This window comes from Cryptomeria japonica, chromosome 2 (genome assembly GCF_030272615.1).
Source record: "Cryptomeria japonica chromosome 2, Sugi_1.0, whole genome shotgun sequence".
Classification (NCBI taxonomy): domain Eukaryota; kingdom Viridiplantae; phylum Streptophyta; class Pinopsida; order Cupressales; family Cupressaceae; genus Cryptomeria; species Cryptomeria japonica.
The window spans coordinates 32,788,047-32,804,721 of record NC_081406.1 but is presented as its reverse complement, the minus strand read 5'-3'; the positions used below and the strand labels follow the sequence as shown (position 1 = coordinate 32,804,721).

Genomic DNA, 16,675 nt, shown 5'->3' with positions numbered 1-16,675 from the left:
TTGAAGTTATGGTGTTTTATTGCAATTCTTGTGGCTATTTTCATGGTTGTTTCTTTTCTTGAATCATTCTCAATCGAAGTAGCATTTTAGTTTTAAGGACTAAGTGTTGGGCTTGATCTTGGGTGAGATTCACGTTCCAAACCACTAGCTTCTTACTGATTGTAAGGACGCCTTGTGTGGTCAACTGGAGATATCTATATGGCTTGAATCTTCAATCATTATTGAACTATTGATATGTACCTTCATGGTAGTGTCTATGATTCTTGATGGTTTGAAAAATCACTAATCACCTTAGAAGATCGCATCAATTCCAGTAGAGTTGTAATTGCTTGGCAATATTGAAATTGGTAGAATCTTACCAAGTCTAGCCTACATTGAGTCATTCTTAGGATTAGATTAGAATTCATCCCTTGTTAACCCTATCTTTTGATCTTTTTTGAGAACTTGTTAGTTTTAGGAAATTTTTGTTCCTGCAATTCGAAAACGTAAGACCCCTTGATGAAACAGCATTTACAACGAGCACTGGTGCTTATCCACACGTAAAGATCCTACATCGAAAGAACTTTGGAGTCATCCTGATTGATCCTTTTTCGCGACATCTTTAGCAATCAAAGGCTTTACTCAAGAGAGGATAAGGTACCCTTGGGTATTTTATTCTGTGTTTGATAGTGTACAAAATACACGTCAACAGATGGATAAATCAACAGAGAAGAAGGCACCTCAGAAGTTCTCCAAGGTCGTGAGAGATGAGTATGGATCCCGAACTTTGCATATAGTTGAGCCTGCAGCAGATAAGGATAGGAATGAAATCGTGCCAGATGACTACATAATCAGACAAGTTGATATAGGGCGTGCTTCCATAGGGCAGGTGATAGAAGACTTTGAAGGATCTTCCCTGGCTATGAGAGAAAAGATGTAGAAAACGAAGGCAAAATGTAAAAGGTTGAAAGAAGAAAATAGGGCCTTGTGCGAATATATTAGAGGTCTCAAGCGGCCGCTTAGGGAGGCAGATCCATCCTTTATTCCTCCTTCCTCTCTCCCTAAGGAAGTCGTTGATGACACAGAGACAATCAGAGAAATGGTCTGGTGTTCTAGAGAATGGGTGGAAGACGTCTTTACTACAGCTGGAAATTTTTTTGAAGACTTGGCTCGTCTCCATTCCAGATTTGTTGCCCTTCTGAATAGATTGGAAGTAGCAAAAGGTCTATGGGAGGATGTTCACATCTATCACGACTTAACCATTCCACGACTCAGAGCTCTAATGAAAGCTCCGAAGCAAGCATTAATTGATGGGAAAGTGATTCAGGAAAATGAGATCTACGATTTCCCCCGATGGTTTTGTGTTGTTTGCTCCAGAAAGAATATCTTTGAAAGGTTTAACATGGAGTCTTTGACTTTAAAAGACTCAATTAGAAGGGTACAAGAAGAAATCATCAGCGTGATTGAAGCATTGTTCGCAAAGATTTTGAATGAAGATGGAATAACAGTGAACTCCTTGAAAACCCAATTGCATGAATTCTTCTTTGTAGGGTCATTTTCTAAGGAACATTTTGAGAATGTTTCTTCATTTTCCAGCATGACGAAGAAGGCGTAGGAAATGATGGCAGAATGGGAGAGCTTCTTCTCCAAGAGTGAAGAGGAAATCACATTGATGGAATTCAACATTGAGAGTGTGTCAAGTGTTTCTGTAGGAGAACGGGAAGCCATCATCGCCAAATTCATCACTTACGCAATCAATGAGCGAGACAATGGGCGTCCATTCCTGGACGAGAATCTTTTGATTGGGTAGTGGCGACATATTTATTGCTGGGATATTTTGACTAAGCTACGGCCCGAACAATACTTGTTGAATGCATGAAGAACCTTTTTAATGCAGCCGCCATATTTATAATTTTATGACAAATTCCTTCTGCATGTCACCGTCGCATGGACAAATGATGGGCATTTATTTCTACATGGGGAATATTCATTGTATGTTGGGCAAACTTGATGTAAGTGGTGCATTTAATGCACAAATGGATGCCATTTTGGGCACGTTTGAAGTAATTGCATATGGGTTTCATGGGCATCAATTACTGATTCCCACCTTGTTGCATCATGTGTGGGGAATCTTCTGGGTGAAGCCCTAATTAGGGTTTGCATGTCCTCATGGTTTGAGGCCTATATAAAGGGGTGACCCCCCTCATTTGTAAAGGGAGGTGAGATTTATTTCAGAGATTGTTGCTATAAGTTTTCAAGCAAATCACTTAATACATTGTTCGATTGTTGGTGTATTCTTATGTTGCCTTAAGGCTTGCATGGTTTCACTCTCTTCATTTAGAATAGATTTGCTTTTAAGTTATTAGATGAACGGGATTTGATAGGATTGCTTGTTGTAAAATCCAAGCTCATACCTTTTGTTTGCAGCTAATTGTTGTCTGCTTTGTAAGGTTAGTCTGAGCCTATTTTATGTGTGGACTTAACTTCGATTATGGGGTGGATGTTGTTCGAATTGATAGCATTCATTGGTAATGTGAAAAAATTATTTCACAATCCCTGAAGATTGCATCACCTTTGTGTAGTTGTGATATGCTGGCAAAGCGAAGCGTGGTTTGATTTTGCACAAGTAATCCCATCTCCTTGTTCTTAGGATTAGATAGACTTAGCGAAGCTCTCTAAACCCTTCCCTTATTTACTTTCAGCATTATTCCAAATCCTGAAAAGTCCCAAAAAACATTGTTATTCAAAGCTACATCATTCGCATTGAATCCTCAAACTTGCACAAATTGTTCAATCCTCTTCGAGTGAATACATAAGGCCCCTTGGATTACCAGTAAACACATCAGTTAACTGAGTCACGTCCATGCATAAAGGAACCTTGGAATTAGCCATTTGATCTTTTTTGCAATCTTAGCATATGGCCTAACCTTGATCAAGAGAGAGTAAGGTGACTGTTGGTAACTTTATTTTGTGTTAGATGCTGTCTTAAAAAACACACCAATAGGTCTCTCACCACTGAAACCAGCAAACAAAAAGAGGGTTTTCATCCTCAACCAGCAAAAGCAGAACTCCTCGAGCTCATTCCAGCAACATTTCATTTAAGTTGTCAAATCCAGCATGTCAAATGAGAGCTCAAAACATGAATGTATAGAGTGAAAAGGAAATTAGGGCAACAATCCTTCAATTTAAAACTTTTTCCCTCCAAAACTGAAAGTTGAAAGCAACTTAAAATCCTCATAGAAGTTCAAACCTCTTTGAGTTTTAAATAAAACATTTAAGATCTACTTTATGTTTTATTATTCCTTCTTGACGTCCCCTTTTGGAAGCATAATATAAGCTTAATAAAATAAATATTTCTCCTCTTCCTTAGGCATCCATTCTGGATGCCAAATGACCCCTCATTTAAAAACAACTTCATGTTACTAGGTCAAGGGGTGATATTTTTAAAAGGCACTTTAGAAAGAGTTAGTGAATAAAATACAAAAAATCTTTTCTCAAAGCAATATAATTCATCTAGTCCAACTGAACCCCATTGTACTAAACTGAGAGAGGAATTGAGACCATGACCAAGTGTAAAAAAATAGCAAGAACTGCCCAAACCCTAAAACTGAAGTTGCTGCACATTGAAGCTAAGAGAAGACTGAATCTAAATAGTGGTTACTACTAAAAATAGTAAGTTAGACAAAACTCCCAACTGACCAATTGGTGTCCAAACTAACACTTACTAAAAATAGTAAGCCTTGGACAAGTTGTCTGGAATCACTCTAGAAAGTGTCATTCATCTCCATTAATCTGTCTCAACACACTATTGACATCGATATACCCCTTTGATCTTGTTGACATCAACCTAGAAAGCCAACACCAGATGCACTACAAGAGAACTAGAAAATGGGGACATGACAATCACACACACAAGAACATCAGGATATTGGTGGATGCATTAAGGGCAACCCAAAAACACAATGTGCTCAATATGGAATAAAAAAATGATATGAAATTTCATTGTTTGTATAAAGGTGGGGCAAATACCTCCATATCTATACCATTTTCTAATAATATGAAGGGAGAGAACACTCAATAGACCACTACACTGACATCAATCTCAAGGTATACCACAAATATCAGTAACTCCATAAGGTTTGGTTTTACAACTCCAACCTTTTGCTAAGACAACTTATAGGGCCTAGAAGAAGATGATATTTACGGGCACCAAACCTTACTCCCAAGATCCTCCATAAAAATGGAATGATGGAAGTTGACATTATTTTGCCAAATCTTCCCATGGGGACCCCCGTAAAAACAAATTCAGAATACAACATTTCACAAAAGAAAGGTTGCATTAGACAAGTATCCCTTCTTAATAACAGATCTGAAATTTCAATCCAAAAATTGACGATGAGCCAAAATGCTGAAGCCAACTATGATCTGAACACATTCGTTCACCCTGAGTCACTCTGATAATGTGTCCACAATTTTACAATCCTTGAATTGCCTATCCAAATAAGTCTCTAGGAGAATAATGGAAACAATTCTAAAGCCAATTGTGACGCAGTCAACATCGGATCACCAAATGCTCTTAACCATGTGCATGAACTCCCAAAATCAGTGTGATGCACAGATACATGCCCAAAATCTCATCTACCAAAAATACTTATATATTATGGAAACGTCCATACAAATACATGAGCATACACTTATATATACTTAGGGTATGGAAACATAAGGTATACAAATACATTTAATGAATGAACTATACACGCAAGTACTCATGAGGCATGAAACATACATACTAATACACTCAGTGAATAGATGTAGGGCATGCAGCTTAAATGCATGTAAGACATGAAGTATACATAAGCACACGTAAGGCATGAAGTATATATGTAAGATATGTAAGGCATGAAGCATACATGCACATAAGGCATGAATTATACACATAAGTACACATAAGGCATGAATCATACACCAGAATACATGTAAGGCATGAAGCATATACATGAATACATGTAGCACATAAGCATGAATTTACTTAAGTTATGAAGCATACACATGAATACATGTAGCACATAAAGCATTAAGTGTACACATGGATTCACTTGCGTCATGAAGCATACACGTGAATATATGTAGCGCATAAAGCATGAAGTATACACTTGAATACACTTAAGGCATGAAACATACACATGAATACACGTAAACACATGAATACACTTGAGGCATGAAGCACACACGCATAAAAGCACATACTCGTAGCACATAAAGCATAAGGTTACATATGAATGCACTTAGGGTATGAAGCACACATGTAAGACACGAAGCATTCACGTAAGGCATGAAGCACAAATACATGTAAGGCATGAATCATTCACATACGTAAAGCATGAAGTATACCTAGGAATACACATAAGGCATGCATCATACAGATGAATACACGTAAGGCATGAATTACACACGAGTACATGTAAAGCATGAGGTAATACACATGAATACATGTGGAGCATTAATCATACACATTAATACCTGTAAGACATGAATTATACATGAATACATGTAGCATGAAGTATATATTTGCAAGGTACTCAGTAAACATGCTGAAGACACATTGGTCGTGAAGCAAACACATAAATACACATAAGACACTGGGCATACATATACAAAACCCATACTGAAAACATATCAAACATGAAACAAACATAAGACATACATGAGAAAAGCATACATATAAGATCCACATGGAGTACGCATGTTCAACATGCAGTAGGTATGTCCTGCAGGCTGGCAGGATTAAAGCTTTGATACCAATTGTAATGTCCCCTACTAGGAGTAAGCCTGTTCCCCATAATTAAACACACATCATCATTACTTATCATGCCTTCAATCAGATTATCGAAATTAGAGAACAATTAATAATCCATCATGCAATCAATAATTATTATATTTAGGCCCCATCCTTACTTCTTTCCTAACCTTATCAGAGGATGGGGATTTACTGTCATAGGGCACTTGGAAACCAATCTACAAGTAGGCTCCCTCAAGGTTTCAGGTCTCCGTCCATACCCCATCTTGGGCTTACCTATCTTGTAAGGAATTACTCCACCTTTCCCTACACACACCAACCTATCCTCTTGAAGGCAATAGCGAATGATTAAAGACTAGGCCATTAATATAATAATCTTTCATGTATTATGAATGTATATGTACAGAAATGAAATTAAGTATCAATCTGATCTCCCTATTATTATCAACTGCAAATCTTATTGACAACACTCCTTTATATGTATTAATACCAAAATAATATAATAACTTATATAATATATATTGGCTCATTATTCCTAATAGGATGCAGATGTAAATAACATAAATGTAAACAAGCATATGATCCAAGTAAGATATAGCATACTAATTTTGTGTCAAGTAATAAGTCTGCTATCTGCAGTTTTTAAACTTAAATCTGCTGTTACTGGTTGTCCATCAATGATCTGGTCGAATGTCTTTTCTTGATCTCCTTCGATGATCCTTGGAGTAATCTGATCTGCTGTATATGTATATTTCTCCATCTACATTGGAGAGTCATGTCTTCCCTGTGGTATCTCCTCAAGTAATTTCTCTTTCAATGATGACCATCGCCTCTTGTTGACTTCGCACATGTTATCTTAAATGAGATTAATCTTTGACACCCGTACCTCTTCACTAACAACGGGCTGTTGTGTTTGGGTGTAATCACACCTTATCATTAGTTAATAATACATGATGTTTCCCTTAGACTAATTGCATGCCTCTTAGCAATGTGGCTAATGTTAACTACTTTGCTTAAGGGTTTATTAAGATCAGATTACTGCCTGGGAAAGCTCTTGGTTCACAGCAAAGGAAAGTATATCGGTGTCCAATCTCATAGGAAAGTATGAAGTCTTATTAATTAAGGCACTTCTGAGCAGCAGTAGTAATCATGATCTGCTGTAGTCAAGGTTAGGGTCATGAAATTGTGAAGTCTCACTGTTGTGAGACAATTTCTTATTAGGTTTCATTGATAATGTGCATCAGATCGGGGGCATGACATTACAACCTTGAAATCATCTCTAATCAACAAGCCATGATCCTATCCACAGTCTGCAAAACCAAAACAAGCCTCATACCAACATGGATATGATGAACAACAAATGAAGCAAGTCCTTTTTGGAAATATGACCTTAAGCAAAATAATAAAACCAGCCATTCTGACATATAATGTCTATAATCCTTCCAAACCAAGTCTAAGAAGTAAAGGTGAAATCAACATAAGAATGTTGACTCTATGGGATTCTATGCTCCCAGGACTAGGAGAGTCAAATGATCCCATCCCTAGTAAAGCCAATTTCGTCAACAATTCTCAAACTCTAACCAAAATCAGATTCATAGTTGGCTTGATTAGTAATAGTTCAAAATTCTTCAAGTGCATAAAATAATAACACCAATACATTCATCTCTAAAATAACTTTTAAACACTTCCAAAACAGAATCATAGAGAGTCTCAACAAAGTTATGACATTTGGAAAAGAAAACTGCCCTATGGCAGTTGAATAGATGTCAAATGTAATCTAGTTGCTTCAGGCCCCCTAAATGGCAAATCTGGAAGCATGCATTAAAGTTTCAAAATTCTTTGTGAGGAATTGAAATATGTGATCAAATCTGGAAAACAAACACTTCCCACCTCAAAAACTGGGAAGAATCTGCAATGTATCAACAACAATGTCTTTTGCTATACGAGCTTTGTTGAATCTCTACTCTTAAAAAAAGCTACTCTTGAAAGAATGCCAAACTACAACCAAACTCCTCCTTGTGTTGCTGACATATCTTTGTGCACAAGTGGTTGTAAAGAGCCAAGCCATATGGGTTTAAAACCTAGGCTCTGATAACATGATAAAATTAAGAGCAAGATCCCATGATCCACACAAAATAAAACCTGGACATTTTATAGGTCGTTCAGACAAAAGAACACCAAAATATCAGTCAAGGTCCAGAAGGAACCCTGGAACACAGTCTGTACTCAATATGGAACTCCAAAAAATGAATGATATAACGTCTCATTGTGTGGATATAGTTAGGAAAATCCCTTGATCATACACCTATTTCTCATAATGTTTAGGGAGAGTCAAACACTCTAGCTTACTACACTGACATCAACCTCAAAATATACCACATATATTTGTAACTTCATGGGCTTGATGAGGTGAGTTTTACAATTCTTAACATTAGTTGAGAGAGTGTCTTAGCATGGACTTTTATTCAAAAGAACAAGTTGCTTTTAATCTTTGGCACAAGCTAAATCAAATCACTACACTTTACTTGTCCATAAGCTTTATTTTGATATTGATTTCTCTGATTTCTGTAATATGAATTCCAATATAAAATATAGATTAGTCATCCTGCCATCAATTCATGCATATTACATCTGTATTATATTCATGTGTATTATGTTTTTGCAATTAAAAGGAAATGTTCAAGCGTATTGTATTATTTTTTATCGTGCTCTATATCTTCTTGATATGGTACTCACTAGTTTATCACTCAAGGATTTTCGTGGTGATTAAATTCAGTGTTAGAAAGATTAATGATCTTCTAAAATTTATTAATGCATGCATAATCATTTCAGGAGATATACGGCTTTGTATGTCAGTAAACATATATTTCCATTCAGCAGCTTGGATGGAGAGATTGATGAGCTTGCTGGTCATACTTATCTATTTCTTAAGGAGCAGCTTGAGCTATCTGTTACACCTGTGTCATATGGTTTGCTTCATGGAACTATTGTTGGTATGTTTCCATTTTAATTATTTTTATTCTTCCCAAAGAGTCTGGTCTGTTATGCGTCTGCCTAATTTAGAAACTTGCTGTTTTTGTGACGGTATTCAGATTTTGAAATGTCTGAATGCATTAGATATGAAATGCTCTAAAATTGTAAATCCATCGGTATCCATAAATAATCTAGATGGTGATTCTCATCGCATAAATATCTTGTGTTCTTTGTTAGATCTAGCATTGCTGCTCTGTGCAATATATGTACTGCTAGATTTATTTAATGATTTATGTTAAGATAAGATGATAATGTTTTGGGATAGTTATAAAGTAGTAGCTGTCAAATATTATTGGTGAATTCCTTGGAATCATCAAATCTGCAGTCCCCATCCCTATTACCAAAGACAACTATTATTAGACAGAAATCTAATATCATTTGGATTGGTTTTCTTGGTATTTCATCTTTCTTACCTTACTAGAATATTGTGAACTCAATGGCATTCTTGGATTTCGCTCTGTACTGAAAATGAAGGATTTGAAATGCGTTTCAAAATCTAGATTAGATTTCATCCACCTTGTTGATAATTTGATGGATGATGATCATTTTAAGTGGAAGTGAAGTTCTGACTTCTGATTAAATGTGTCTGCTAATTACCCTCAAAGACAACCCATCTCGAATAGAGTTTCATTCAAATTATTTTACAGGACACTTTTTTGAACTACATCAAAGTCATTGTTGCAAATTAGCATATAAGTGGCATGATTAGTTGAGAGAGAGAAAGTCCTTGTGAAGATTAGTAAAAAGTTTATATTATTTGACTGTCAATAGAAACATTTCTACAATAGAAGAAAACTGGTTAATAAGGAAGGCAGTTATTAATGAGGAAAAACTGTTTGCATCTACCCATTCTTTCACACTTGTAGTGTTCTAGTTTTGATCGACCATGGTGATTCTATTACCCATTGGTTGATGGGTTGACTAAAGAGTATATTGTTAAGTTCTTTCATTCCGAATTAACTTGTGTATGTACTACTTTGTTAGGATCTGTCACTTTGGCACCCAAGTTGAAATTGTGTTTAATTTCTGTCTCTTAACAACTAAAAAGAGTGTGCTGTGTTGTATGTCATTTTTACTGCTTATATGTGTCCTGTTCTCCAACAATATGAGTTTATAGCATATTCTTTCAAGTTGCTAACAACATTTTTCTGCAGTTTTTCCATATGCATGAATGGTGCAAATTTTCTTCAGCACGTCTGCTTGGTTGATTTGCCATTTCCTCACTCATGATTGTTATAAATTCATTGAATGCTTTAGTAATTCAAAAAATCACGAAGTTAAATAAAGTTGGCTGAAATAGGTCAAAGACTAGACTAACATCATTAATTGTGGCATATACATACTTAACCGACTTCAATATTTCATGAGGCAACTCAATTCATTCATAGAAAGGAGGTTTCTTCAGGCATAACTTGTTTTTTAAATTTTAAAGTTGTGCACTTTGATTCCTACTATTTGTTGTGTTCCCAGACATTATACTTACATTTGCCTACCTAAATTGCCCATGTTCGTTCACAGTTTGTCTCTTATTTATCCAAACCACGGCTTTTTGACCTCCAATTTTACTTCACCTTCCAATGTCTCAGGTTTTTTATTCTATTAGAATGTCTACATATATCTCTCTCTATTTTGTTGGCTCACAATTTGTTCACTTCCAATTTTACTTTACTTTCTTGTGTCTCAAGTTGTTTCATTCTAGTATAGTATCTTGTTTATATATTTCTGTCTAGTTCATTTGATTTTTGACGTTTTGTGTTCACTTTGAGAGAGGATAACAAGTACTATCCATGTTTTGACATGGACACTTTAAGGGTTTAGAAAACCCTCCTGTTTTAATGTCTTGCCCATTGGGTATGGGTTACTGGCATTCAATGAGGACTTAAATAACAAACTAAGAATGAAATCCTATTTTAAAGAAGGGAGTTAAAAAATAAAACAAAACCCTTTTAGTAGAAACAAAAATGAATTTGAAACAAATTTTCTTTTGGAGACAAAATGGATTAGATTTATTAACATTCAAAAGTTAAAAAAACTTTATGAAAACAGTCCATAATAAAAAAAAGGGTTCAAATTCACCCTTTGTGAAATTCAAATCGTTTAGCTTATCACTTTGAGCAGCAGAGGGTGAACAAAGCACTTACTTAACTAAAGGGAAATAGCAGAGGTTCAAATGTAAATACTAGAGCATACAGTTTTAAATGCAATTCTTAATAATGGAAGCAAAAAAACAAAAGGTCTAGATCTTATATAATAGTCAAGAAAAACACAAAATGCTCAAAGCAATGCAATTTCTCTTACTACATAGATACAACCAAGGCCAAGTCTATGCAAATAAACGAAGGCATATATGAAGAAATTATCACCAAAGTTGAAGAGAAATGAAGCTTCTTTGTATCAAAATCTGAATCTGTTTTGATGTCTTTCCACAAAATTGTCTTCTTTTAAATTTTGCATTCTACTACATCACATTCTATTCTCTCCCATACGTCTTTCAATCCAAGTTCCATTATGTATTCATAGGTTCTAGAACATAGTGGAATAAGGAACGTGAACCAAAAAGTTTGGGCTGTGTCTTCAACATCCTCTTTATTTGGTGATCATTTTTTTCCATGTGTTATAAAAGTACCACAAATTAATTAAAGAAATTTATTGGACTTTTCTCTGGATTTTTCCGACTCTTTCCCATCTTTAAGCTCAAGAACTAATCAGAAGCATATCAACCAATCTTTGCTAACTCAATATATTCTTTTGCGAACAAATCTTCCTTTACGAAAGTTAAATCATGCTAAATCCCTTCATAGAGTTCAATGTTAAAGTTGGATTATTAAGGATCTTAAACAAAAAAAAATCAAACTTGGGGATTAAATAATACAATTCAGGGGAAAATTGGAACATTAATACAACTAGAGAAAATACTATTAACGTATGAGACTCTCAAATAAAAATTGATTGACATAAGATGATGAAAAGATTTCCACACACAATCTAGGTCACAAGGTTACTGAAAATCAGCATTGTGAAATCACTAAGAGAAGTCTATAATTAACATTAAATGTAAAATAAAACCCATAATACATAGGACTACACAGAGAACGAAATGAGATTGTGACAAGTGTTGCAATCTCATTTCAAATTCAAGAATAAAATAAAACAATGTAAGAAAAAAATAAGCATTAATGAACCTAGAGAAAATACTTTAACATATAGCTCCCCCAAATAAAACTTCATTGATTTTGAATGATATAAAGATCTTTGCACCCAATCCAGCTCAAAAGATTACTGAAAATTAATAAAGTGAAATCACTAAGAGAAGCCTAAGAATAACATTAAAAGTGGAATAAAAGCCAAAACATTTAAATCTAAACAAAGTACAAAACGAGGTCATGACAAGTGTTGTTGCCATGTCCCCACCATTAAGCTGCTCAGTGCACATTTTAAAAAGGCATTTGTAAACACCAATTTATTAAAATTTATATTTTAATAGTGAAATTGATAATTCCTATTACCACATTATAACTTTTTTTCACTTTGCTTTGATGGCGCTCTGCGCTGCTCCATACTCTTCTGCGCAATCATCTTCCTCCGTAGGTTTTCAAGTCTCTTCTCCTCGTTCAAGCAAGCCGGCTCTAGTGTGTTCTCTTGGCTCATCTATTACAAAGGATGCTCGGGATCTTGTGCTTGACCTCAAGTCTACTGATGTAGATGTTAAAAACCCTAATCCTCAAAGGCTTTTGTCCTCTTCGCAGCTAGATACAGATTCGCGACCCAGCTATAAGGAGGTGATCTCCTCTTGCGATTTGCTCTGGGTCTAAGGTTCTCCTTGTGGCATTCTAGGGCTTCCTTAGAATCAGCGGCTTCTCCTGGCGATGATCAAAATCAGAGGCTAGACGATCAATGGTCACTTCGGACTCTTCTCAATGCGGTTTAGGTGGCTCTGCTATGACCGGGCATGGTTCTGTGTGTTACCCTCTTTCCCTCCACCCCTCTGAACATACTCCGATGATCTGTATTCAGGGTTCTATCCATGACAGAGAGGAATTTTTGCAAGAGAATGCTCTCATTTGCAGATTTGTTAGGTTGTAGCCTAAACTGTGTGATCTACACACGTGGATCAATTCAATTTGGAAAGATGAATTAGAGGATGAGATCACGATATTCCCCTGTGCCAGGGGTTTCTTCATTCTACTTTTTGAATCCAATGTAGATAAAGAGAAAGTGCTAAACATGGACCTCGGCTTTATCAAGGCGATTTCCTTTGCATGGAACCATGGTACACCTATTTTGATCCCCATACAAAGGTCTTCACTTCTACTTTTCTTTGGCCGTTTGTTTACTATATCTGCCTTTTCAATTTTGGGAGTTGGAAAGTCTTCAGGTGATTGGCAATGGCTTGGGGAAGTTTGTGTGTGCTTCAAAGGATACTGTCAATTATGCAAGTTCCACATGTGTGCACATTTGTGGAGAGGTAGATCTCTCCGATGGTCTCCCTGCAAAGATTGTCTTGATGGTAGGCAAGAGAAAATGGCAGCAACTAGTAGATTATGAAAGAATCGCTTTCAGATGTGGACATTGCTTCTCAACAGAAAATTCCACCCAGTTATGTCCAAAGACAAAAACCTTTGAAAAAGGAAATCATACCTTCCGTGATACTCCCATGTGGTGGATTGGAGCCGAATCTCACCACTATGTTGTTCCCCCTCAGCCTCATATAGAGGTGATCTCCTCCATAGCTCCTAAGTGCACAAATTCAAATTCATCACAATTGTCTCCTATGGACTCCGATTTGGCTTCTTCAAGGAATCAAGTGAGTTTAGAATCTAAGCTTGGGGATAATTCTATTGCATCTACATTGTCTGTGGTTGTCACTGAGATCGATGGGACAATCAAAAAGGAGAAAATACTAGTGGATGCTTCAAGCAGAATGTTGGGAACACATCATTTTCTAAATGGATAGAAGTCAAGAGGAAAAAGTCTCCTTCAATGAAACCCATGCACCAGATGTTGCTTCATATTGACATGTGTTTTATGACCACACCAACCCAGAATAAAGTTTCCAATGGTCACTCTATCCTCTATTGAGCAAAGACCCCTTGTATGCTAAGATTGTGAAAATCATAGAGGCGACTCCAAGGTTCCTATTGCGAACTTGCAACTTCATGTTGGATATGAGCTTGTTTGGCTTGATGTTTTGCTAGTAATCCAAGGGGGACTTATGTGCAGTGGGATAATCCTTTAAAAAGACAAACAAATTGAAACTTCAAGGAGTTATTACGAATGATTTGGCAATGGATAGCTCTTTTAGAAATGTTTTCTCAATGAAATATGTAGAAAGTAAATAGGAAAGGGTTTCAAGAGATTTTAGTCTAAATCTAAATAACTGAAAAGACAACAAAGGCTCGGGTGAAATCGACCACGCTTTGTTTCGCCATCTTCAGACAACTACACAAAGGGAGGTGCAATCTTCAAAGGGAGGTGCAAAAAATTTTCATATCACCAATGAATACCATCAAATTGAACAATATTCATTTGATAATCGAAGTTAAACTTACACATTCAAAAGGCTCAGTCCAACCTTGCATTGCAAGTAGAAATCATCTACTTACAAAAGGTATGAGCGAATGATTTCACCATGAAGCAATGCTATCTATCTCATTCATCTAGTTGCTTGAAAGCAAATCTAATCTATTTGAGGAAGAGAAACCATGCGACTTCAAAATAACTCAAGCAATCACCAAAAACAATCAATCACTCTTATTATCTTGATAGCTTATAGCGACAATTTTATTCAAATTCTCCCTCTTTTACGAATGAAGGGGTGAACCCCTTTTATAGGCCCCAAAACGAAAATGGATGGCCTAGATTACAATGAGATCAACGGCTAAGATCTGCCCATGCAAAATCCTAATTAGGGTTTGACCAAGAATGACCATATGTGGCGCCAAGTAGTGGGCATGGTCATAAATAAGGAATGACGCCCAATTTTGTATTAAATGATCCATCACTCCTAAATTTGGCGTCCACCTTGTATTAAATAACCCACTAATCCATCAAAGCACCCACTATGCATTAAATGACCCATCACTCCATCATGCATTCAATAGATTCTCGTCCAAAATAGGACGACCATTATCTCTCTCCTTGATGGAAAATGTGATGAATCTAGTCATGACGGCCTCGAGCTCTCCTACGGAGACATTTGGTGTAGTTGCCAACTTGTATTCCAACATGACGGTATCCTTTTTACACTTGGAGAAAAACTTCTCCCACCTTGGCACAATCTCTTGGGTCTTGCACATTATGCTTGAGAACAAGGAAACATTCTCTATATGTTCCCTTGAGAAGGATTCCACAAAGAAGAATTCATGCAGTTTGTCCTTCAAGTTGTCCATTGTTAGCTCCTCGTCAGTTAGTCTTTTTGCAAACAATGCTTCAACAATGTTAAGGATTTCCTCTTGAATTTTCTTGACTGCTGTCCTCAATAGAGTTGACTCCATATTAGATCTTTCGAAGAATTCTTTCCCAATACTTACTACATAGAACCACCGAGGGAAGTCATATGCCTCATTTTCCTTGATGACTTCTCCATCTATTAACGCTTGCCTGGGAATCTCCATTAGTGCCTCAAGACGTGGAATAGTCAAGTCTTGAAAGATGTGCGTATCCTCCCATGAATGGTCCACACTTTCCAATCTGCCAAGGATAGCCAGGATCCTCTAGTAGAATTGAGCCAAATCTTCAATGAATTTGCAAGCTGTGGTGAAGATGTTCTCTACCCATTCCTTATAACATTGAGCAATTTTCCTTATTTCTTTAAGTCCATCCACTGATTCCTTTGGAAGAGAAGAGGGAGGAACAAAAGTTTGATCTTCCTCTCTAAACAGACGCATTAAGCGTCGTATATACATAAAGCTTTGTTCTCACTCTTCAACTTTCTATTTCTCTCTTCCACTTTCTTCATCCTCTCCTTCAGTGCTAGGGAAGATTCATCAAATTCTTCTATCACTTGTGCCCTGGTAGCATGCCCTAGGTCAATTGTTGTAACATCATACTCATCTGGAGTGATCTCGTTTTTGTCCTTGTCAACCTTGGGCACAACCACATGCAAAGTCCTAGATCTTGATTCATCTTTTGTAACCTTAGAGAATTTCTTCACCACCTTTTTCTCTACTGGCTTGTTTATCCGGTTCAGAAATTCTTCAATCTCAAGTGTAGGATCCATTTCTTCCTTTGGCTCTGTTGTGACCATTTCACACATCGCCCCATTGAAATGGGGACCCCCTCTTTTTTGCTCGGTTTTGCCTGTTCTTCTCTCTGCTTTTAGGGTTTTGGGTAAGTGAGTGAGTCGTCTGGACTAGGGCTAAGCCTTAGGGTTTCCTTTTTGATATTTTCAAGCCGAAGTCCAGTCAAATTTTGAAAGTTTATTGAGCATTCTCGCATGGATTGCAATTTTCAAATAGGATGAGTCTGTCAGGGTGTCAGGTGTGTCTAACTAGGTCCAGTAGGAATTTTGAAAGCAAGTTCAAATTTTACCTAAGTGTTGATGATGGAATTGTGCAATTTTGTCCGGGTGAATTTTGACCAAATTTTGGAAAGTTTGATAAGTGACCCCTGGCCTTGGAGATGACCTAATTATGCCTTGTGAAGTGACTGAAAGCCTAAATTCTTGATATTTTGGCCTATAGAGGCAAAATCGCTCCTGTCCTTCAGTCAAGGACCAGGGCGAAATTGGTATTTTATGCATCTTGGTTATTGACTTGTTTCATGTGTCTTGTGCAGGGTCGCCAGGAGATGCAATCGAGCATAAATTGAAGGTTTTGAGGATTTTTTGAGACTCAAAATGGCAAATTTTTTAAGTTTAAGGCCAAA

The 16,675-nt window shown here is 36.6% G+C and overlaps 1 protein-coding gene across 3 annotated transcripts in view; it reads left to right on the top strand.

Annotated features, from left to right (window-relative positions):
* LOC131047387 (uncharacterized) overlaps nt 1-16,675 on the top strand; it is an 81,857-nt gene that overhangs the window by 30,817 nt on the left and 34,365 nt on the right. For all 3 annotated transcript variants that reach the window (XM_057981249.2, XM_057981251.2, XM_057981250.2), the window contains exon 3: nt 8,609-8,769. In XM_057981249.2, coding sequence (XP_057837232.1) covers nt 8,609-8,769 — 161 coding nt within the window. The remainder of the gene's footprint in view (nt 1-8,608; nt 8,770-16,675) is intronic.